The sequence below is a fragment of the Molossus molossus genome, unplaced genomic scaffold (assembly GCF_014108415.1).
Source record: "Molossus molossus isolate mMolMol1 unplaced genomic scaffold, mMolMol1.p scaffold_m16_p_9, whole genome shotgun sequence".
Lineage (NCBI taxonomy): Eukaryota > Metazoa > Chordata > Mammalia > Chiroptera > Molossidae > Molossus > Molossus molossus.
This window is the reverse complement of record NW_023425403.1, coordinates 67,499,196-67,522,355: the sequence shown is the minus strand read 5'-3', so window position 1 is coordinate 67,522,355 and position 23,160 is coordinate 67,499,196. Positions and strand designations below refer to the sequence as shown.

Genomic DNA, 23,160 nt, shown 5'->3' with positions numbered 1-23,160 from the left:
TATACCTAACAGAAGAATATATTTACAGTTGAAATCCTTACAGCATCAATCTGGGCGAGAAATCTATTTAAAATCTATAATTTGAGCCCTGGCCAGTGTGGCTCAGTTGGTTTAGCATAGTCCGGTGACTAGTCACCGGCTCGATTCTCTGTCAGGGCGGGTTCGGTCCCCAGTTGGGGTGCGTGTGGAGGTGGCCGATCCATGTGTCTCTCCAGCCTCGATGTTTCTCTGTCTCTGTCACTGCCTCTCCCCCTCTCCCTTTCGCTCTCTCTGTACTTCCTCTTCTGAGACACATTTATGACATAGGCATTTACATTGCCATCCAACCTTTTTCCTTTAGTGGAGTCAAAGGCAGTAAATCCCATTACTTTCATCATTTCCATTTCTTCCTCTGTTTTGCCCTCTGAGTCTTCTTCAGTAATCTGTTGTTCTTCGCTCTTTGTTTCTTTCTGTTCCTCATCTCTTCTTTCTTTCCCTTGAGAGGGGGAAGGAGATGTGGATCTATGTCGTCTTGGGGATTTGGAGCGTTTTCTGTGCGGGGATTGCAAACGGCTCCTTTTCCGATCTTTCTCCCGGCACTGGGACCTTTCTGGGGCCTTCGTTCTCTCTCTGGAAGCGGACCGGGACCGCCTACGTTCCCTCGGTGGAGAGCGGCTGCGGCTGCGGCTGCGGCTCTAGCACTGCCTGGGGAACGACTGTGAAAGAACTTCCGGGACAGCCGGAACTGCGCTTTCCCTGCCGACTGGAAAACGTTGAGCGACCGGCAAGAGTTCCGGCTTCTAAAGAAGAGAGGCTGCACAAAGCCAGCCCAGATTCGCGCGGCGCACTTTTGAGCTCAGAGATATCAATTCTAAACTGCATTCGCATCAGTTTAAGTCCACATGGAGAAGCACCAGGTTGGGCCAGGAAGCCGAGGAAGAAAAGGGTGACCAGGACTGTTGTACCCATACTCTAGCTGGTGTTGTTGGCTAATTAGGGCATGAAACTAAAACCTTCTCTAGGTTATTGTCCTTGATGAAACAAGAGTTGCCTAATTTGGGAGGTTATATCCCACCCCAATCCTGAGAATAGATCACAGCCAATGACTACCTGGGGACAAGAATAGACTTGCTTCAAGAACCAACCTGATGCCCTGGCAGGTTTGGCTCAGCGGTTAGAGCACCGGCTGGCAGACCAGAGAGTTCCGGTTCGGTTCCCGCTAAGGACACGTACCTGGTTCGCAGTTTGTTCCCGCCCTGGTTGAGGTCCTGTGGGTGGCAACCACTCAATGTCTCTCTCTCCCATCGATGTTTCTCTCTCTCTCTTCCCCCTTCTTTCCCTCCCACTCTATCTGAAGACAAATGGAAAAATGTCCTCAGGTGAGGATAAAAAAACAAAACAAAACACGATGTTGTAATTCAGGCCCTAGAGCTCCACGTGGAAAACCAGATAAAACCAGACTCCATCTGATATTTCATCCTAGTTTAAATGCCTTCCACTGCCTACCCTGTTTCTTTCCTCCTTTTCTCCCGAGAAAGTAAATAATGTCCACCTGAACACCTGTCTCAGGCTCTGCTTTTAGACAACATGACCTAAAAGAGTTGGTATAGGAGTGTTCCTAGGAAGCAGACTCCAACGTTACTGTCCTAGAGTTGAATCACTTGCGGGCCAGCTGGAGGAGGGTTTCATTGTTGGTGACAGGTGAGGTGCCCATAGTCCCTAGCATGTTGTAACAAAATTATGCCTGTGATTAACTTGGACAGGATATAGGCAAAAAGGAAAAACTGGCTCATACAACATTGCTGGTGTTTGAGGAGAAACAGAAATGATCATTATAAAGTCTGTGGAAATGGGGGGTTGTTACCATAGTTGCTTTGAAGAAAGAAGAAGGCAGCATCAGAGCAATCAATCACCAGTTCAAAGGAAAGTGTGGAGGCCCCCTTATCAACATTTAAGGAAACTCACACCCTGGCCAGTTTGGCTCAGCCTTTAGAACGTTGGCCCGTGGTCCAGAGAGACCTGGGTTTGGTTTCTGCTAAGGGCACGTACCTTGGTTGCAGTTTGTCCCCATCCCTGGTTGGGGTGGGATGGCAGCCAGTCAATGTGTCTCTCTCACATTGATGTTTCTCTCTCTTCCTCCCTCTCTCCCTCTTGCTCTATCTGAAGATGAATGCAAAAAGTGTCCTAGAGTGAGGATAAAAACAATGAAATATAAATAAACTCTCATCTCTCTCTTCTAGTAGAGAGATACTCTGATGTTATGTTAAATCTACTCTCTTAAAACATTGACTGAATGAAGGTTCCTTTTAAACTGGTACAGCCACTATGGAAACAGTATGGAGGTTCCTCAAAAAATTAAGAATAGAGTTACCATATGATCCAGAAATCTCCCTTCTATATATCTACCTGAAACATTTGAAAACATTTATTTTCAAATGTACGTGTGCCCCTCAGTTCATTGCCCTATTATTCCTGGCGGCCAAGACATAGAAACAACCAAAGTATTCCTGGGTAGATTATTGGATGAAGAAGATGTGGTATATATACACAATAAAATACTTCTCAGGCGTACGAAAAGATGAAATACTGTCATTTGCGACAACATGGATGAATCTTGAGAACATCAAGTTAAGTAAAATAAGTCGGAAAAAGTCAAGAGTCATGTGATTTCACACATATGTAGAATATAAAACTGAAAGGAAAAAATGAATAGACAAAACAAACAAAGAAATAAAAACTCACATAGACAACAATGTGGTGATTACCAGAGGGTGAGGGTAGGTAGGTGGGTGAGGGAAGGTAGTAAGTGATAAAGAGGATTAAATATATGGTGATAGAAGGAAATTTGACTTTTCTTGGTGAGCACAAAATCCAATATACAGATGATGTATTATAGAACTGTACACATGAAACCTATATAATGTTATTAACCAATGTCACCCCTAAAAATTTGACAAAGTTCAAAAATAGATAAATAAATATAAGATATGATAATAATTAAGAAAAATAATATTGACTGAAGTTACCTGGACCATCTGGACAATCCACAGAATATCACACTGGTCCACTATATTGATGACATTTTGTTATTTATACTCATGAGCAAGAAGTGGCAGCTACTCTGGATCTCTTGGTAAAACGTCCTCCAGATAGTGAGAGTTAAACACTATAAGATTCAGAAGCCTTATTCATTTATGAAGTTTATAGGGATTCGGTGATCTAAGGCATGTCCACATTTTGGCTGTTCTAGATTGCATGCTTGGGGGAGACCCAGACCATCATCCTTAAGGGGTCTGAGACTTTAATTTACTTTCCCTGGTTGAGGTTGCTTCAATTGCTGGTTAATCATTACCAGGCATGGGAGCTCCAAGAGACACCCTGGAGAATTCCTTCTTTCAGGCATACTCCTCTCTGCTCTACTATGTAGCAGTAAACTTAAGTCTTCATGACAATAAGGTTTAATTTTCTCTGCCAGTATAGTAACAGTTGGTCCTTAGGCATGAAGAGTCCAAAGAACCCACAGATGGTAGTAATAGTTTCAAGTTCACTATGAAGGAAATGTTTCCCCACACTCATCATAAACCAGAACTTCTAATCCAGCAGAACCAGTTCATGAGGATAGGAAGTACAAATTTTACAAATGGATCACTAGGAGTTATTGGGAGAAGGGCCAACCTTGCCTTTACCTATTAACTTCCAGACTCTTATATTCTAACAGTTAAACTCAGAACCAAGCCTGGGGTTCAATGCATGTACCACCTCTGGGAGTATAGTACTCAAACTCTAGCAATTATTCCTGAGCTATTGCCTTAACCAACCACTTACCAGTTGGTTACCATTCCACCATTCTACTAGGTTGATGAAGTTTAGATAAGACCTGTCAATCTTGTGCCTATTGTCACATCTCTTTATTGCTGTAAAATAATCCCTATTCTGAGATTATGTTGTACGGAATATTATTCACATATTTCAAGCATTTGTTAAGTCTTCAGATGGTGGTTCTGGGAATTTCTCTACTGGCAAAGAAGGCAAACCCAGGTCTACAACAGTGTCCATTCTGATAAGAAGAAATCCCTGCCACCATCTGGTGGAAAGGAGTCCACTGTAATCAATATACAACCAAATAGCTAAACCCCTTGGACACAAGTTGGTTTACAATCTTGACTTTGGAATCATGTAAATAATATATACATTTTAATTAAATAAAAAAGGAAATTAAGCAATCTCTAAGGATAAAAAGCAAAGCATAACAAAAGAATATTAATTGTATATCAATTTAGAATCACAATGACACAGAGAGTAATTATGTCAAACAATTTTAAAACACACCAATACAACTGTACGTTCTTAGTCGAATATACCATAAGAACAAAAAAAGCATAGAAAAATCCTAAATGGCATTCATTAGTCTTGTTATTGATAATGTTGTTATTTAAACTATCAGATAGATGGAAAAATCGAGCACATAAGTTTTATATTAATGTCATTGACAAACAAGGTTTTCTTCCAGCTGTGTACACCAGAATGATCTAGAAACCATGTAAATTAATATAGATTATCTCTAACATTTACACTTTGGTCTCTACATACTATTTCCTACTAAAATAAGCCAGAGCTCCTTGAAGAAATGGCTGGCTGCCATTCTGGAGTAGAAAATATACCAAGTTGTCCCTAAATATGTGGCTGTGCCTGAAAATAAACAAGTTATCAAAGACCAAAGAGGTCATGTTTAGAGACATAGGAGCCAACCTGAAGATGCTAACACTCGCCAAAGATGGAATGATTTGAACATCAAACAGAATAATAGCTACAATGAATTAAAATATTAAAATGAATTAAAAATTTTTTAATCCATGAGTTCACAGTGATTTTTAAAACCTCACTAGTTAATTTGGGAGGTTAATAGGGCACCAATTTATTCTTCTAAAACTTGGTACATAAATGCAAAGAATCAAGAATTCATCCTGCTTTTTTTATTGTGTTTTAGGAAAAACAAATAGTTAATAAGGTTATATTAGTTTTTATAAGGGAGAAATATAGAATCTTTATTTTATGTATAAAATGTACAATTTATTTTACAGATGAAGACACTAAAGTACAGTACAGTGTACTTTACCAAGATATGCATTTGGAATCATACATATGTATAGTTCCATGCAGTTACATATAGTTTAGTATCTTGTTTTTTTCTTAATATATCATGAGAATTTTTATGTCATTAAATATGCTTTTATAACTTAGTTTCCAATAGTAGTAGAATACTTTATTGGATGCATTTTAATTTTACTCAATATTATTGGGTAGGTTGTATTCGTTTTCTATTGCTGTGTAACAAAACGCCACAATTTAGTAGCTTAAAAACAATGTTCACTTATTAGCTCACCATCTATAGGTTAGAAGTCTGGCATGGAATAGGTGGGTTCCATGCTTAGAATATCTCAAGGTGAAATAAAGCTTTTGCCTAGACTGAGCTACCATCTAAAAGCTCTGGGGGGAAATCTTCCATGCTCATTCTTGTTGCCAGAACTCGGTTCCTTGCAACTTTAGGGTTGAAGTATTCACTTCCTTGCTTGTTATCCAGGGTCCATCTCCGCGTGAAGGGAACACCTGCATCCCTTGCTATGCAATGCCCTCCATTTAACTCAAGCAAAAGGCACTGATTGTTCTCTGCTTTGGATCTCTGACTTTCTATTCTGTGACCAGCTGGAGAAACCTCTGCTACAAAAGGGCTCATGGGATTAGCTCAGAACCACCTGGATCATCTCTCTATCTGAAAGTTAGCTGTGCCATAAAACATAACCGAACCTTGGGAGTTAAATCCATTATACTGACAGTAGTCCCAGGACTATGCAGAGTGTATACAAGAGGGTGGGGGGAACGTAATACGGGAAATATTTTGCTCTCTTCCCTTTTTGTCCTGCCTTAAATGTAGTTGTATGAGACTATAATCTTGGTTGCAGTCATCCTGCTAACCTCAGACAACCAGTCTAAGGAGAGCAATGCAACCACTAAGCATTGCAGAGCTGAAGGGTACAAGCAGCCCAGGTCTTTGATGATACAACTGAACATCTTGCTATACCGGACCTGGAATCACCTACCTCTGAAATTCTTGATCTGTAAGATAATTTAATGCTGACGTCATGTGGCTGAAGTTTGATAGTTGGTTATTCTCTAGCTTACCTCTGAATAAACCCCTTTAAGCTCAAGCGTATAGTATATCATTTATCTGAAATTTAAAACCAAAAATTTTATATTTATTTTGACAAACACACCTATGTAGTAGAAGTATAAAAATATGCATGCGAGTGATGCATACCTCCTTCAGCATGGTGGCTTCTCCACACTCCAAAAAAAGAGATCAGAGAGCGGTATGAGAAAGGGTTCACCTGTGCCTGTGATTACCACTTCTTTCATTTCTTTAAATCCTGAAGTTATATACCAAATGTTAAAATCTGGTAAAGCTCAAAATGGGTGGGGGTACTTACATTCTTTCCCTCTATGTTTGAAATAATTTGAGACAGTAAAATATATTATAAAATTGGGGGAGGGGAGAACTGAGGCAAGACACGATAAGATACTTTTCCAAAGTCAGGAAATTTCCGTACTCTTCTGGCAGAAAGGTGTTTGTTTACCCATCCAGCCCCCACCCCTTCTTCATCCCTCCTTCTTCCTCTGTGCCTCAGTTTGGAGAGAAGGACAAAGTTAAACTATAAATAGTCATAAGATGATCTTACTGGAAGGGGGCAGCTGCCTTCCTAGGGAACACACCAAGGAGGGAATTTGGGACAATAAACAATCCTTCCCGTTAGCAAGGGAACTGCCAGGAGCCACACATTCTCCTTCTCCCTGGACCACCATTTGCCTAACAGGCCTCTAAATGCTTGATTTAACTATGCAAAAACACTACTAATTATATTCATTTATGTGACTGACTTACCATTTGAATCTAATTGCCATGCAGCAAAATAACTGTTAAAGCATATCATTAAACAACTTGAATAATTAGAGAGAGATTTGCTTGTTCTCCTAATTCCATACTAAACTTTAGGGCAGGGACTTCAACCTCTACCTTTTCAATCTTAAATTAGCTGAGGAAGAAGGCAGTGGGAACACTGCCTCATTAGCCATCTTTTCAGAAACCCCAGGTCTGCAGAAGGGCCCCGGAATACGCCGCAGCCCCGCGCCCCGCAGCCCCGCAGCCCCGCAGCCCCGCGCCCCGCAGCCCCGCACCACAGGGAGAGCTCTTCCTCTCCTTCCTTCCACCTCTCTCCTCGGGGGCTTCCTCATCGCGCACGTTCCACACCTGCCACTCCAGGCCAGTCTCCTCACTCTCCCACCCTCCTCCGAAAACGTGCTCACGTGTCCTTTGAGACCACAGCTGTACTGTGGGTTCACTGTCTTTTCTGTAACCTCACTTCCCTTTTTTGTCCCTTGAACTTGACTCCTTGAGGTCACAATGCCTTCTCTCACGAAGAACCGTTTTCTCCCCGTATCTTCCAGCTCGAAGAGTGGGACTAGGGAGGAAAAGGGAGCAGCTGTCTTTCTCATGTATTAAGGGCACTTCCACAGCTGTATCAAACAGACCCTCTTTTTGTAGTTCTAGTGATTTAAAGTCAATTTGTTTGTTCCAGGTTCTTCAGACCACACCAGTCCTTGCTTGCCTCTTCGCCCACGGCCCTTAACACCTGATCGATTTCTTCTGTTCTCCTTGGTTCTGACTCACTTTATTCCTGTCCCTGTACCATCAGCTTTTATACTTCACTAATCACCATCCTCCACGATCGCCCATCAGACTCCTTGACATTACCCAGCCATACTCTCCCGGGCACTCTGAAACTCTGGGGGCAGACACTGTGCCAAGCGCTGGAGCTGTAGTAGTGAACAAGACCAACACAGCCCTGCCTGGTGGAGCACCACAGTCTAGTGGAACTGACAGAGATGTAAACACTCCTACATACACAATAACTGTGTTCTTAAGTGTTGTAAAGAAAAATCAAAGAGCACTACGGGGGAGGCTTCCCTGAGATAAGATCTGGGAGAGGAGAGACCCCGATGGCAAGGTGGGAGAAGAGCGCTTGGAGAAGAGATGATCTCTCAATCCATCCCAATTTCCCCAGTATCTTAACACCCTCTCATGACTCCTCTGGACTTTCTCCATACTGGATCCATGGTTAGCTATTTTAATCTGCCCTCTTGAGCAACCTAGATCCCCTTCCTTTTCCAAACCCATCAACTCATTCTCAATCATGTAGTCTAGATCACCTCCACAATGCCTTCTGTACCTCTTGCTCCTAGGACAGCTGAACCATATGAAATCACCATTTTTGTAGGTCAAATATCAACAATTTTATATGGTTTAAACTAATATATTATCATGCAATAAACCTATATTATAATTGATAATTATCATAACTACTCCTAACTAGTGTACCTCCGTTTACATTTTTATTGAGCTTGGCACTGAATGACTGCCTATATTGGTCATTAAGACTTTAAAAAAAAAAAAAAAAAAAAAAAAGCCCTGGCCGGTTTGGCTCAGCGGTTAGAGCGTCGGCCTGCGGTCCTGAGAGACCCGGGTTCGGTTCCCGCTAAGGGCACATACCTCGGCTGCAGTTTGTCCCCGGCCCTGGTCGGTTGTGTGGGTGGCAGCCACTCGATGTGTTCCTTTCACATCGATGTTTCTCTCTCTCTCTCTGTTTCTCTCTCTCCCTCCCACTCTACCTGAACAAAAAATGGGAAAATGTCCTCGGGTGAGGATAAAAAAATAAAAAAAAAAAAAAAAAAAAAGCTTTCTTAATTCAATAGTTACTCAATGCTTCCTGTTTAGTTCTTTTTCTCCATTATCCTCCTTAAAACAGCTACTCTGGAATGACTCTACTAGTATTATGTGTGTGGTATCTGCATAAAATGAGCAAAGAAGTATATAAGGTAATAAAATTTACTTAAGATTTTCAATATTTGATCACGTTTGCAGTACAATCCTGTAAATTATGTAAAGCCAGTAGTGTTGTCTCCATTTTATAGATGGGAAAACTGAGTATCAGAGGTGTAAATGATTATAGGATAGGCAATTTGGAAGTGATAAAGTCAAATTAAAGCTCATTCCTTCTCATTCTAATTCTATGAGTTGTCCATGCTTCCTCTTGGTTTATGTCTTTCAGGAGGGATGGGAAGAGTAATTTTAAAAAACACACCTTGCCTGGCCGGTGTGGCTCAGTGGACTGAGCTTGTCCCATAGACGAAGAGGTCCCAGTTCGATTCCTGGTCAGGGCACAGGCCTGGGTTGTGGGCTCGATCCCCAGTAGGGGGCGTGCAGGAGGCAGCTGATTGATGTTTCTCACATCAATGGTTCCATCTCTCTCTAAAAAATCAATGAAAATGTACTTTTTTAAAAAAATACATATGATTTGCAAATATTTTTCTTAAAGGACACCTTATTCAAGTAAATTATTTTATTCTCTTAGGTAAAATAAACAGACTAGATAGACTAGGTAGACAAGGCAAACTAGGACTATTCAGGCCTGCTAGACATTTACACTTGTCCTCTGTTACCAGTCTTCCTAATACCATTTTCCTGCCTGACTCCTCTGCTGTTTACTTCTTACTGCTCTCCATATTCTCCAAATGGCTTCTTAACTCTTGGGGGAAAGGAGGAGAGAGGAATTTGAAAATAATGCTCAGCCAAGACTTACCTCCACATGGTGAACAAAATAATTGTAGGAAGAGCAGTGTGAAGGGAAGGCGAAGAGCACAGAGCAACAGTCAACAACACAGTACCTGCCTGTGTTCTCTGCCGGGAGGTTACCCCTCTCTACCTCACTCCGTCCCTCTGGAGTCCCAGAGCTTACAATACTCTCATTACACATGTTCTTGTACAGACAGCTCTACAAGCCCATGAGCTCAAAATCATGTGTAAAGGGAAAGGACTGCAAACTTTTTCATCACAATAAATAGGGTCCCCTTCTTTGCAACCTGTACCCATGGTATTTATTTTACATTTGCAGAGGCCTGGGGCACGCTCTACCCTTGAGAAAGAAAAGGAGGCAAATGCTTAAGGAAACTACAATGATGTGCCAGACACTGTGCTAGGAACTTTACAGAGTGACCCTTACTCTGGAAAGCACAAATAAAGAGGTGTGGGAGGAGGAGGAAGAGAAGGGAGGGAGAGGGCGGTGCTGGCGGAGGTGGCATTTGTTTCATCAGGGGGAGAAGATGGAAAAAAGTTGTGATTTGATTTTTCATTTTCCCAAATACAATGCAGGCAAGTGTTTCTTTAAAGACCAATGTAGTGACCAGGTGGAACATGAGACAAATTTGGACAGCTCTCTCAGCTGGAGGAAATACCTGTAAATATACCACCTCCCTTCACCCTCGCATTCCACCCTTCCTCCCCTCCCTACCCTAAGATGAAATGATCTGGGACAAACTAATTGAGAAAACTAGTAGTGCATGCCTTCGGGAGGTTTTATTAATGGAACCAGACACACTGCTATAACAGAATGTACGACTGCTCTTTTACATTGATCTAATTAGAAAATTTACATACTGAATGCCTCCTGGACAATTCCCTACCAATGACACTTACAGTGTGCACCGGGCAAGACTACTCTTTAGGTGAAATTGAACAAAGAAGTCATCAAGTCTCCTTTTTCTCTAAGAAAAATAACATTGTCAAGGTTATTAACAATCAATCAACTGTCACAGGTTTGGCATAGATGGGGATGTTGGGTTTCCTTGTACATCTGAAAAATGGGGAAACCGAATGTTCTTCTCATCCTGATAAGGAAGACACCCTAACGTGATGAGAAAAAGCAACGCTGTTTCTGAACAAAAAATGGGAATAAGAAAAGGGTCAGAATATGCAGATTATTTGAAAATATAATGAAAAAATATTGGATAATTTTAGCAACTATAATATGGTTAAGATTTCATGATTGTGTAGTATCTTAGAATGATTTCGGTATTTTCACAGGTTTTAGCTCTTTTTTAGGCTCGCATCAACTTTGTGAAATCAGCACCTATTTTAAAGATGTGAGAAAGTAAAAATGGCCAAAGTCACTCATGGCCTTGGAGGCAGAGTAGGGCTAGAAACCCAGGACATTCAACTTTTTGTTCAAGCTCTCTTTAAATATATATGGGTGGAGCCCTGGCCTGTTTGGCTCAGCGGTTAGGGCGTCAGCCCGTGGACCGGAGAGTACCAGGTTTGATTCCCACTAAGGGCACGTACCTCGGTTGCAGTTTGTCCCCAGCCCCAGTTGGAGTCGTGTGGGTGGCAGCCACTTGATGTGTCTCTCTCACATACTGTTTCTCTCTTTCTTCCTCTCTCTTTCCTTCCCACTCTATCTGAAGATAAATGAAAAAGTGTCCTCGGGTGAGAATATATATGGAAAGGAATGTTTTTCAAGCTTGATCTCTCCACCATTTGTCACACATTCCTCCCCAAAACTTTGTAACCTGACCCCCCAAAATGTGCTGTTCTTTATTGCCTGAAGCTTTCATGAGGTGGAAGATGGACTCTCTGTACAGATATTGAGAACACATTGATTCATGGTTCATAATACGGGTTATCTGGAAAGAAACCTACAAAAAGGTCTTTTCAGAACCCACATTTTGAAGGAAAATAAAATTGAATGTGACTGTTTAGATAACATTTTTAAAGGGAACTTCTGCGTCCTAGTTTTAGACAAAGGTTCAAGGTTTTATATACTTCAGAAATGTAGTAATATGGAAAAAAGTGATACCTGTATTAAACCAATATATGGAACAGTAAAAAGGAAAGATAATTACACATTTCTTTGCCTCAGTTCTCCATTCTACATTATTCTCTTCTTCACTCCTCATCACTACTCTCAAAAGAGAGGAAACCAACCCCTTGGAATGATATTAAAGTTGTTTGTAAAATGATTAAGGCACAACCTCTTATCCCTACACCAAAGAAACAGCAAGCATCTTTTGTTAAGCAAAAGAAACAGCTCACAATTTAAAAGAGATTGCAAGAATAATATTTCTCTAGTCAAAGTGCATTAGTATGCAAAATATATTAAGTATGAAATCACACTAAAGAGATGAAAGACTTGATCCAAACAAGACTGTTTATATTGTTGACCAACAGCTGAACGAACATCGTTTCTGACCATGATGAGCTTTTTATGGATAGTCAATGCTCACAATGGTGGAGAAACAGATCGTTCAGACACAAGCCAGACATTTACAGAGAAGTCATTCATCCCAGATGCTATCGTATTCAGATTGAAATTTTCCACCAGTGGCTTAATCATTAGGCTGTTGCATATACTCTGCAAACTAGACATATGTGTTCCTTTATAGGACCTCCAGGCCTTGTCTGGGCAACACATTCAGCTGGCCCACAGCCTAATGACCTAGTTGTAGAGCCTTCATCCCACTGGTCTCTCCAGCGTTGTTCAAACTCAAGGAAGTATAGCTTCTCCTAGTTTCAACCCTTAGAGAACCAACAACTATTGAGATCATTAAATTTTCTGCCCCATTACATATGTTTATCACATTACAACCCAAATATGCAAGGAAAACATGGTTTTTGTATAACTGATTTGATCTTCCTCATAAAGGCTCCAACCAGTCTAGTGATGGTGGGGAAATTAAATTTAGTACAATCTGGATTAGAATGTAGTCTAAGCCAATAACTGAAAGCCTCTTTTGGTTTAAATCAGTCTTTGGAAGATGTTCAGTCATTAGAGTTTTCCCTGCCTTCTTTGCTTCAGTCCAAACCGGTGTCTTGGTAAATGGTAAGAGACATAAACTTCGGGATGTTAGGATTCACATATCCCTTAGCCTTACACTGGCCCTTGCAATGTCTGTCTGGAATCTTCTGTGGAATGGCTGGATCGATCCCATATGTGGCCATTCTTTCATATTCCATGGCTAATAAGTGCAGTTAATGATTCAGCTATTCATTCTTTCTTGGTTGGTTTGGCTATCACCTGTTGGCTTATCCTATGAACTTGACCTTTCTTCAATCCTCCACCTTTGCTGGTGTTGCAGACCCCTCTGAATCTCTGTCATATCATCGAACCAACTTCTGTCCTCTAAGGTCCTTCTCAGCCCCTGAGAGGCATGTCAAGCTCCAGGGTTGCCCACTGGCTCTCGTGTCATTATACATGCCACAATGTTACAAATGGAAGTTCAGGGGTACAAACTAAACCATCTATCTGCCTGAGCCCTATGCTCTGCTTCCTTATAGTACGTGGGCCACCCCATGTGAGTGTATGGGCACCTTGCTTAGTGGCTCTTGAGAGCCCCACACACAACAATTAAAACCCAAAAACTGGAACAAAAGCCCCTCTACCTTGTGTTTGTATCTTAGCCTGGCTAACTCACCTCCTCTTCACTCAGATCTTTGAATGCTTAAGGAGAGAATATTGGGTCACATTTCTGACAACTTTCCTACTCTGGTCCTCTCATCTTCTCCCCAAATTTCTAGACCTGAGGATCAGGGGAGTTAAAGGGATCTACTTTCTCTGCCTAACTGAATAGAACATTCCTTTATATCATATCATTCTCTTTACCAAAATGATATTCTCTTTCCCTCTTACCTGGACCCCGTATTATTAGTGGAAAATTAATTATTAAGGGCATATACATCAGAAAAGTGTATAAAATATTATATTTCTTACATAGATTTAGGAGAAATCTCAGAGGCAGAGAGAAAATTCTTTCAGAGCCCAGCATTAGACCAGAGTGGATTTCGGGATAAACAGTGAAATGCTATATATATATACCATTTGTTTTGTCTCAGAACCTTACTAAACTGCCACATTTTACAATCTTGTCCTAAGGCTTATTATGGAAGGGTACAATAGCACTTTTTATCTTCTCTTCTAACTATCTATACCCCTCTGCTATAAGCAATTTCTAGATAACAGGTCCTGCATGGGCTGACAGAATATCCTATCCTGTTTTCATAACCTGTTTATTCTAGAAATTGTTTTCATAGTTTCAAGGACAAAGTGAACACATTTCTTTTTTATAGTTCCCTTTGGTCTTTTGGTGTTTGATTTGTTTGTTGTCCTGTGTTTGACTTGGAAAGTCCAAGACTTTCATAAATGTTGTGCAAGGGAGAAAGCAATACAAATTCATTTTTATGGTTACTTATAATAATGCTCTTTCCAAAAGAAGAAATTATCTTAAGTATTTAGCCAACTTGAATAAAACTCCATATTCCTGAGGTAAGAGGGGGGAAAAAATCCCAAAGATTAAGCAGACTAATCAATCTTAAATGTTTTTATTGAACACATTTCCTCTTTTATCTTTCAATTGAACTTTTCCCCAAAACAAAAGCAGGATTTAAAAGCATTGCTATTTTTACAAGAAGGAGCAAATAACCTCCTTCTCAATGTTTCACTTCAGGGCCCAGGAGCCAGAATCAAACTATCCTTGTCTGTTGAAGAACCCACCCTGCCCTGCTGGTGTGGCTCAGTAGTTCAGCGTCAACCATGCACTAAGAGGTCACCGGTTCGATTCCCAGTCAGGGCACATGCCCAGGTTGTTGGCCAAATCCACAGTGGGGGGACAAGCAGGAGCAGCCAATTGATGTTCTCTCTCATCGACGTTTTCATCTCTCTCCCTCTCCTTTTCTCTCTCTCTCTCTCATATCAATAAAAAAAAAGAAAAAAAAGAAGAGAGAGAGAAGGAAGGAAGGAAGGAAGGAAGGAAGGAAGGAAGGAAGGAAGGAAGGAAGGAAGGAAGGAAGGAAGGAAGGGAGGGAAGGAGGGAGGAGGGAGGGAGGAAAGAAAGAGAGAGAGAGAGAGAACAAAAGAAGGAAGGAAGGAAGGAAGGAAGGAAGGAAGGAAGGAAGGAAGGAAGGAAGGAAGGAAGGAAGGAAGGAACTCACCCTCCTTCACGCTGGACTAGAGAGTGAAAGCAGAGCCTGTCGTGTACCTTCTGTGAATTGTCATCACCAGCAACAGCTCTTCCTTCTGAGAAGTTTTAACAGATAAATCATTGAAATAAAGGACATGATCCCCATGGGCCCCCTAATTGCAATTCTGTTTTGGACTTTCTTGGGGTTTTCACTGTTGTTCACGCGATTCTTCTCAGAGACATAAAAAGTCAGCTAAGCCCTGGCCGGTTTGGCTCAGCAGTTAGAGTGTCGACCTGTGGTCCAGAGAGACCCAGGTTCGGTTCCTGCTAAGGGCACGTACCTCGGTTGCAGTTTGTCCCCGGCCCTGGTTGGTCGTGTGGGTGGCAACCACTCGATGTGTCCCTTTCACGTCAATGTTTCTCTCTCTTTCTCTTCCCCTCTCTCTCTTCCATTCTGTTTGAACAAAAAAATGGAAAAATGTCTCAGGTGAGGATGATAAAAAAAAATTCTTAATCATGGCTCACAGAGGCTGTTTCATACACTTTACTTGATAAAGATAACATACGGGCAAGGTTCTTGTCTGAAAAGCTGCAGGGTTTGACTAATATAATTGACTAAAATAGGCTACGGTACACCCCAAGATTAATCAGTTGCCCTAGATGCAGAAGTTGGTCTAACACATCTGGAAGCTTCAGGCCAGCATGTCATAATCTCCACCATGTGACAAATATTAGGGTTTTCTTAACGGAAGAACAGCACTGTTGGCTAACACAATGTGTTAGACGCCACGTGCACGGTGTTGCTTTTCAGTGTTCGGCAGAATGTTAAAAATAATGATGTCTTGCATACTATGTAAAAGGCTATGGACAGATTTACCTGTGGTCCAAAGATGTGTGTCCTTCGTGTTGTAAATTATACGTGCGAACAATTTACTTTCAAATGTGAAGGCCTTGTTTCTCTAAGCAGCAGAACTCACTGATTGTGAGGATCTAGCACATCTTTAGCATATTTTAATTGTATATTTTAAAAGTTGCAAGACACAACTTGTCACATAAACAAATACTGATGAATCAGTACCAAGATAATGCTAAGATTTCAATGAGGGTGTGATTTAAATCATCATTAAGGATTTCGGAATTAAACCTTATATTCTTAGCAGCTTTCATGGAATACCAGTCCAGATTTCATCCAACCATAAAAATCATTTTGAACTAATATTATAGGAAATTAGATGAGCCATAATATCTAGGCACAATCAGCTAAGTTTAAAATGTAATGGCATATATAAACGTATATATTATAAATATAAATGAAACAGATCACAGGGTAGTCAAAAAGTGACAGCTGCTTTAATTCGTAGGAGTTTAGACTTCCAGCCCCTCTGGAAATTATGAAATGAGGAATAACAAAAAAACTACCCCCCATTATTATCCAAGCACAAGTGGTATAAGATCATTTATCTTGATGTATGTCACCTTAGAGCACATATTATCCCTATCTCTCAAAGTGTTTTTTCCCCCTTATTTCATCTCTGACATTCATTGTAAATTTAATGATCCACATACGATTTGCTGGTGTCTCAGCCTGGTGTTTTGAATCATGAAACTAGTGCTGAATTTATGGCACTGCAGTACCACTTAGTGAATCATTAAGCAGTACAGTGATTTTAATGATTTGGATCATACTGGACCTCATCACTATATAATGAGGTTCCATTTAGTGTAAATTTTATGTAAAAATTCAATTTGCAAACCAACAACATGAAACTGCAACATTTTTCCTAACTTGACATTGTATTTATTTGTCATATATTTCTACTATGATCGACTGTTAAGTTTATTAACAATACTTTATTCCATTATCCTTTTAGTGGTAGAATATTTAAATGACCCTAAGAATGAAAGTGAACAGCAACACCTAAAACCACCTTAACCTCTTTCATTGTCAAGTTTGCTCAACTCAAAGAACTCAGAAGTTATTGCAAACTTTTATATGGTTTTATTGTCTTTGATAATAGAGATTCATTTTACTATTCACAAACTAAATACTTTATAACTCACTTTTCACTATCAGGACAGATTATGAATATAGAAAAAAAGCAATGATTATTGTATGCATCTCACATTTCTGTCTGATAAAAGTCCATGGCCTTCAACAATTATGGTTTTTGTTCTGAGGAGATAAAGTTGAACATTATACATGTTGAATTAAAGCAGCAATTAAAGTTCTTCTATGCCATATGCAATCTCTAGTCAAAAGTTTCACCTAAAATAATGTTTTGGCCTCAAAAAAATACACTGATTAGTAATATGGATGGCAATAAACCTACCATTGAAATTACCTCAGTGTTAATCTTTTAATCAGCAGAAAAGGAAACTGAAACTAAGGAAAGCAAGGTGATGAGGCCAAGGTTATGTAGCTATCATATGAGGTCAAGAAACAAACCCATGTCCCTAGACTCTAACTGCTCTTCCCAAAATTCATTTTAAAATTAAAGAGTCATATAACAGTATATTCATATTAAGTCTGCAAAATATTTCTGATTTTATGTTTTATATGTTACTTTCCTCTACATCATTGTAAGTGTATCTGCACTGTGACCTGTTTCACTCTGTATTAAAACTTCGTTTTTAAATAGTTTTTAAAACTTAGTTCTATGCCTGTCCAGTTTGTTCAGTAGTTAGAGCATCCGGCTGCTGACCGAAGGGTCACAGGTTGGATTCCAGTCAATAGAAAAATATCCTCGGGTGAGGATTAACAACAACAACAAAAACTTAGTTCTAACAAGCATAGTAACAATAGTAAGTTCATAAGGTATGTTGAAATTGAATTGTTTAAGTTTGCATTGGTAGTAAAGTATAATTTCTTAAGGTAGTTCCTTGACGTAAACAAACGTCATTCAAACACCTATAGATGAAATAGAATGTATTTCTTTACTCATGCTGAATAATGCATGTTTAAAAAAAAAAAACTGAAGAAGAAGGGAAATCAAGTACCTAATTTACATATTTTCATGTTCGCAATAGAAGCAAGGAGCTCTGTTGTCTTTTAAAGCACAAAGAACTACAAGATCCAATCTTCCTAAACGTCACACTTATATCTCAGTTCACTAAGGACCAAAATAGAAGAACAAAGCCTAGCCCCTTACTTCCGGACACCGGGGAGCACAGGACGTCCTGTTCCTGGGTTTATATTAGGAGGTTGAGAGTGTGGGAAGAGAGGTTTTAAAATGCCCTCTTTTCAGGCAGATGAGGCCACAAAAGCCATTACAGATACTGACTTTCAAGAGACCGTGGCGAGCAGTACCCAGCTTGGGCAGTGTCCATCATATGCCCTGGGGCTATAGCAGCTTAGATAAGTTTGATCGTTTTCTCCCAAGCTCTGTTACTCCTCACAGTGTTTGGCTTCAGTGTGGAACAGGTGTGGCTGAGAAGTAGATCGGAGCTGGTCAAGCAGTGCGTGGCAGGCCAGCCTAGAGACCTGTTTATCCCAGCTTCTTCCCAGTGTCTTCCTGCTCTGACCACTTGTCAAAGGCCTACATTGTACAAGAATGATATTAACATTTTTAGAATTACTAATAATCTTCAAAAATGAAGATAAATGTTACTCTTTTGTACCACACCTGCACTTACTCTTATTTCAAGGCATTTTTTAATTGATTTCAGAGAGAGACAGAGAGACATAGACATGAGAGAAAAACATCAATCGGCTGCCTCCCACACATACCCCAACCGGAAACTGAACCCTCAATCCAGGCATGTGCCCTCACCGGAGACTGAACATGCCACCTTCTGGGGCAACACGCCAACCAACGGAGCCACACCAGCCAGGGCTGTACTCACTCTTTTTTTTAATAGGAAACAAAACTTATTCAAGTAGTCAAGACACTTGATTCAGATTTACCATGGTGACATCAAGGTACAAAGCAGTATGATTCCAGTGTGGTCACTCAAAGATCCTAGTTTATATGGGAACATCTTGGAAAATACACAAACTTGGATACGGTCAAATATGGGAAGAGTGTAACTGAAGATAAGGCTGGAAGAATAGATTCGGGTCAGACTGTGATGGTCAAACAATGCCCTAAAGAAAAATTGTAGAGAGATATCGGGGCAGGGGGTGGATGGGAGAGAAAGTCTAGAAAGGTATTTGGACTTCAATCCCTAAATCTCCCTATGGGATGTTTATTTTTATTCCATTTTCATGGCACCTACCTTCCTCCTTCACTGGGTCTGAGTAACCATAGTCTTGGGGCCACATTTTAGATAAGTCTTTTCTAGTTTTACTCTTGGGTTTCTTCATTACCCACTTGTTATGGGGATCCCCAGGAATCTTTAGCAAACACAATCATTGTGTGAAGGCTGTTTTCTGGCCTTCGAGATCTTTGATTACTCTTTGCTATTGTCTCAGCCTGAGCAGTCCTGATTGGGAGAAGGAGGGATGCGTGCGTGGCTGATAGCGCGCAGGAATTCGTACAAAGCCTGGAGTCCCAGGGCAGGAGCCCAGCCCCGGAGTGCACGGGGGACCTCCCACAGGGTCCTGCAGCTCGCAGAGGGCCCGAAGACTGCGGTGTACTCTTTCTTGGTCTTTTTTTTTAACAGTGATAAAATATATTTTTATTTACTTTGCTGAGTATACGGGTTGTAAAACAATTTTTGCTGAAGTAGATATCAGGCAAACAGAAGGTGCTCTAGAAGTCCAGTTACCTTGGAGATCATATAAACTAAGAGGAAAAGGTCATAATGTTTTCATGCAATACATACTGGATTAATATTTTAATTTCTCAACAAATAATTATCCTTCCAAACAGATCAATCATAATAGCATTGATTGAGTATTTACCATGAAAAGAGATGTGTCCTCACCCATATAAGTAGCAAACATGTATTGAGTACCTACTATGGGCCATATATAGTTACAAGAGTCCCTGTCACAGAGGCACTCACAGTCAAGTCAGGAGACAATCTGTATTTATAATAGAAGAGGACCCTCAAACGGAGAAAGACAGATTATCTATCATACCTTAAGTGGCACACCCACAAGTGCTCAGGAATCACCGTGGGTGGCTCAGTGACCAGTGCAAGGTAGGTTATATGTAAACACCTCTGTTAACTCTGTTAATAATACTTTTGTATTTTTGTCCTAGGTCACTGAATACTTTCTCCAACCAACTGATGACTGCCCTGGAAAGTAGACAAAATTACATTCACAAAGCTATACGTGGAAAATTAGGGAAAAGGGGGCTCAATCAGTCTCTTTAACTGTTCAGTGGAAAATTGAGGCCTCTGATGTCAAATCTTAACTCTCATTTTATTAGTTTTACTCCACTCATGGAACTGCTTAGACCTGAGAAAAAGAACTTCAGTCTATTTTCACAGCCTCAAGTATATACTGTGTGGCCAGCCCTTGATGTAACTACCAGTTTGGGGAAATCACTTACATTAAACAAAAATAAGAAACGATGACCTATGTTCAGTTACAAAGCTTCTCAATTTATAATCACATCAAATGTTTAGTAAAATACACCCCTTTTAGTGTTTGTCAAAATTTGGTTGCTTAAAAAAACTTGAAACAGTAATTTAACCATATTTTAGTGATCAGATAGTTCATATATTTTAAACTTGCAGTTATGGTCCCAATAGGTTGTCCTTTAATGCTTATGGTGAGATGAGACTCGAGAGTAGTGAAATGAGATTTAAACCTCACTAGTTAGGCTACTATGGTAAGAATCCATTAGGATAAACAGTGAACCCTCACCCATGTACAATCCTCCTTTTACCCACTGAATTCAGTTTTTAAAACATGTTTCCGGCCTCCCTGCCCTCTGCTACAAATTCTAAGCTTGTGAAGTTCTATAAAAAGTGCATCAACTTAGGGTGACAAGACTTCTTGTTAACTGCATAACAGTGAAAACTCCATCTTCAAGATGCTTGTGTTTCGGTTTCACTTCTTTTTTTTTTATCCTCACCTGAGGACATTTTTCCATATTTTGTTCAGATAGAGTGGGAGGGAAGAAGAGAGAGAAAGAGAAATATCGACGTGAAAGGGACACATCGAGTGGCTGCCACCCACACGACCCAACCAGAGCCGGGGACAAATTGCAACCGAGGTACGTACCCTTAGCAGGAACCGAATCCGGGTCTCTCTGAACCACAGGCTGACACTCTAACAGCTGAGCCAAACTGGCCAGGGCCAGTTTCACTTCTTTGCATATCATTTATTGTAACAAATTTCTAAGCTCAAGAAGTTGAATTCTGGTTGTTCTGGGGTTAGGACCAGGCCCTAATCTGGTTTCAGTCCCTAGCCTGTAGCAAGCTGCAAGAGTCAAGTTCCTTAAACCAAAATGGTAGAACTCCTTTGAAAAAAGCATGTGTCCCAATTAAGTAAATGTAATGCGTGTAAAAAGTGATAAAACTAGTATTTTACAGCAAAGGCAGTATGTAATATTTCCAGCCTGAACAATCCATCATTGTGTTCCAGGATACATTTTTAACACACTACAGCATTTTCAGTTACTAAGACTCTATTGAACATGAAACTTTTCAGAATGTTTTTAAGCTTTCTAAATAAGTGAAGATTTGCCGGCTATATTGAAGACATACTTAAGCAACAAACCTGAAAAGTAGTAAATAACCTCAAGAGTTTTGTGATCTATGGGAAGTCTCTTATCTAGTTCTGGGACAATACAGCTTTAAATAATATGTGATAGACAGAAGAGTCTCCAAGCCTGGTCTACCCTCCACAAGTCTAAGGGGAGGAGCAAGAGCCCAGATTCTCCAGGAGCTCCAGAGAAGGTCACCCCCTTCAAAGAGTGAGACATGAGACTCAAAACTCCAGGGACATGGCAACACTTTTTCCCTTTGCTCCCCAACACCCACCACCATCTTCCCACCTACTATCTGCCTAGAGATCATCGCGATGAATCTCAGCACTTTATCTCTGATCACATTGGTCATATGAAGCCCAAGACTCCTACCCAGTTCCTCACCCTGCACTCTAGTCATGACATGGCTTATGAGCAGAGAAGCAACTAAACCCTTACCAATACTCCCTGGTATACCCTACTCTTACCCACTTCATTGCTTTGTTTTTCTTCACAGCATTTATCATCATTTGAAAAACTGTATTTATATTTGTCACATTGTTTCCCTCCACTAAAATATATGGTTGGTGAGGTCTTGCCTGTTTTTTACACTATTGTAGTCTAAGCACTTTAAATAGCTCAAAGCAAATAGCAGGTGCTCAATACATATTTGACATATGCAAGAGTAAACAGGTGAATGAATGAAATACCAAAAAAACACATGAATCAGATTCAAATCCAGTTATGTACATAATGCATATAAATGTGTCAAGCACCTGTGTGACTAAGCTACTGTAAGTGTGACCATGCTGTAGTGGTGTGACTATGCTACTAAGTTAGGTATTTGAGATATGGAGATGGAGGCTGAGACTTGGCGCCTTCATTCTGCTAATCCTTGATGCTTCATACCTGGTGCTTTCCTTCAAAGTGCGTGTGTGTGTTTGTAGATAGGTAAATAGATAGAAAGATAGATAGATGACAGATAGAAAAATAGATAGAAAGATAGATAGATGATAGATAGAACTTTGAAACCATGCCCTAAAGAAAATATCACCAATTTTGAATATTAATTCCTTTCTATAAGAAGGAGAATGTATAGATATGGTGCTCTCCTTCATCACCTATAATTTTTATATGTAAGCATGTAAATTTATAGTATTACAGGGACTATTCAGTGAGAAATCCTTATTTTTGCAATGTCTCAGATAAAATTCCTCTATCTGGCAAGTAAAAATAATGTGTTTGAATAAGAAATTTCCAATGAGGATAATAAGGCATCGAAAGACATTGAAAGTCAGAAGATAATGCATGGTTATTCGTAGGCCTTTATGCAATTTATAATCACCTCTCTCTGGAGGATTAAAAATGGTCCCATTTCTCGTTGTTGGCAGTTCCTCTCAATGACCAATATGTCTACCAACATTTTCTTCTGGAAAATACAGTCAAAGTTGTAACAGAAAATCACAGATGCAATCAAACTCATACTAATGGTTGAAATGCACCATATGTCCTCAGATACCTATGCACAATAGGGTGCAGGTTTAATGACTTTCTTATTGTGCCCCTGTTGTAATTAGGTATTAAAGGACATATGGTATGTTGCCGTTTTAACAGTGAATTTCCTTGTTTTTTATTGTTTTCTATCAGAAGCTTAACAGTCTTTCAGGGTAGTATTAGTCGTGAGAATTAAACCACATGTTGATTTCATTTTTTTAAGGGTTGGAATCTCATCTTGATTAGCCTTATTAGCATCGTGCCA

The 23,160-nt window shown here is 40.1% G+C and overlaps 1 protein-coding gene across 1 annotated transcript; it reads right to left on the bottom strand.

The window, feature by feature from the left end:
- Positions 1-236: 236 nt before the first annotated feature.
- On the bottom strand, positions 237-8,301 carry LOC118622401 (U4/U6.U5 small nuclear ribonucleoprotein 27 kDa protein-like; the record flags this gene model as incomplete). The annotated part of the gene is made up of 3 exons (XM_036249800.1): positions 8,262-8,301; positions 7,309-7,493; positions 237-674 (listed from the first exon to the last, which is right to left on the bottom strand). Coding segments are annotated over exons 1-3 (663 nt in total), but the record flags the coding sequence as incomplete, so codon positions are not given.
- Between the last annotated feature and the right edge of the window lie 14,859 nt (positions 8,302-23,160).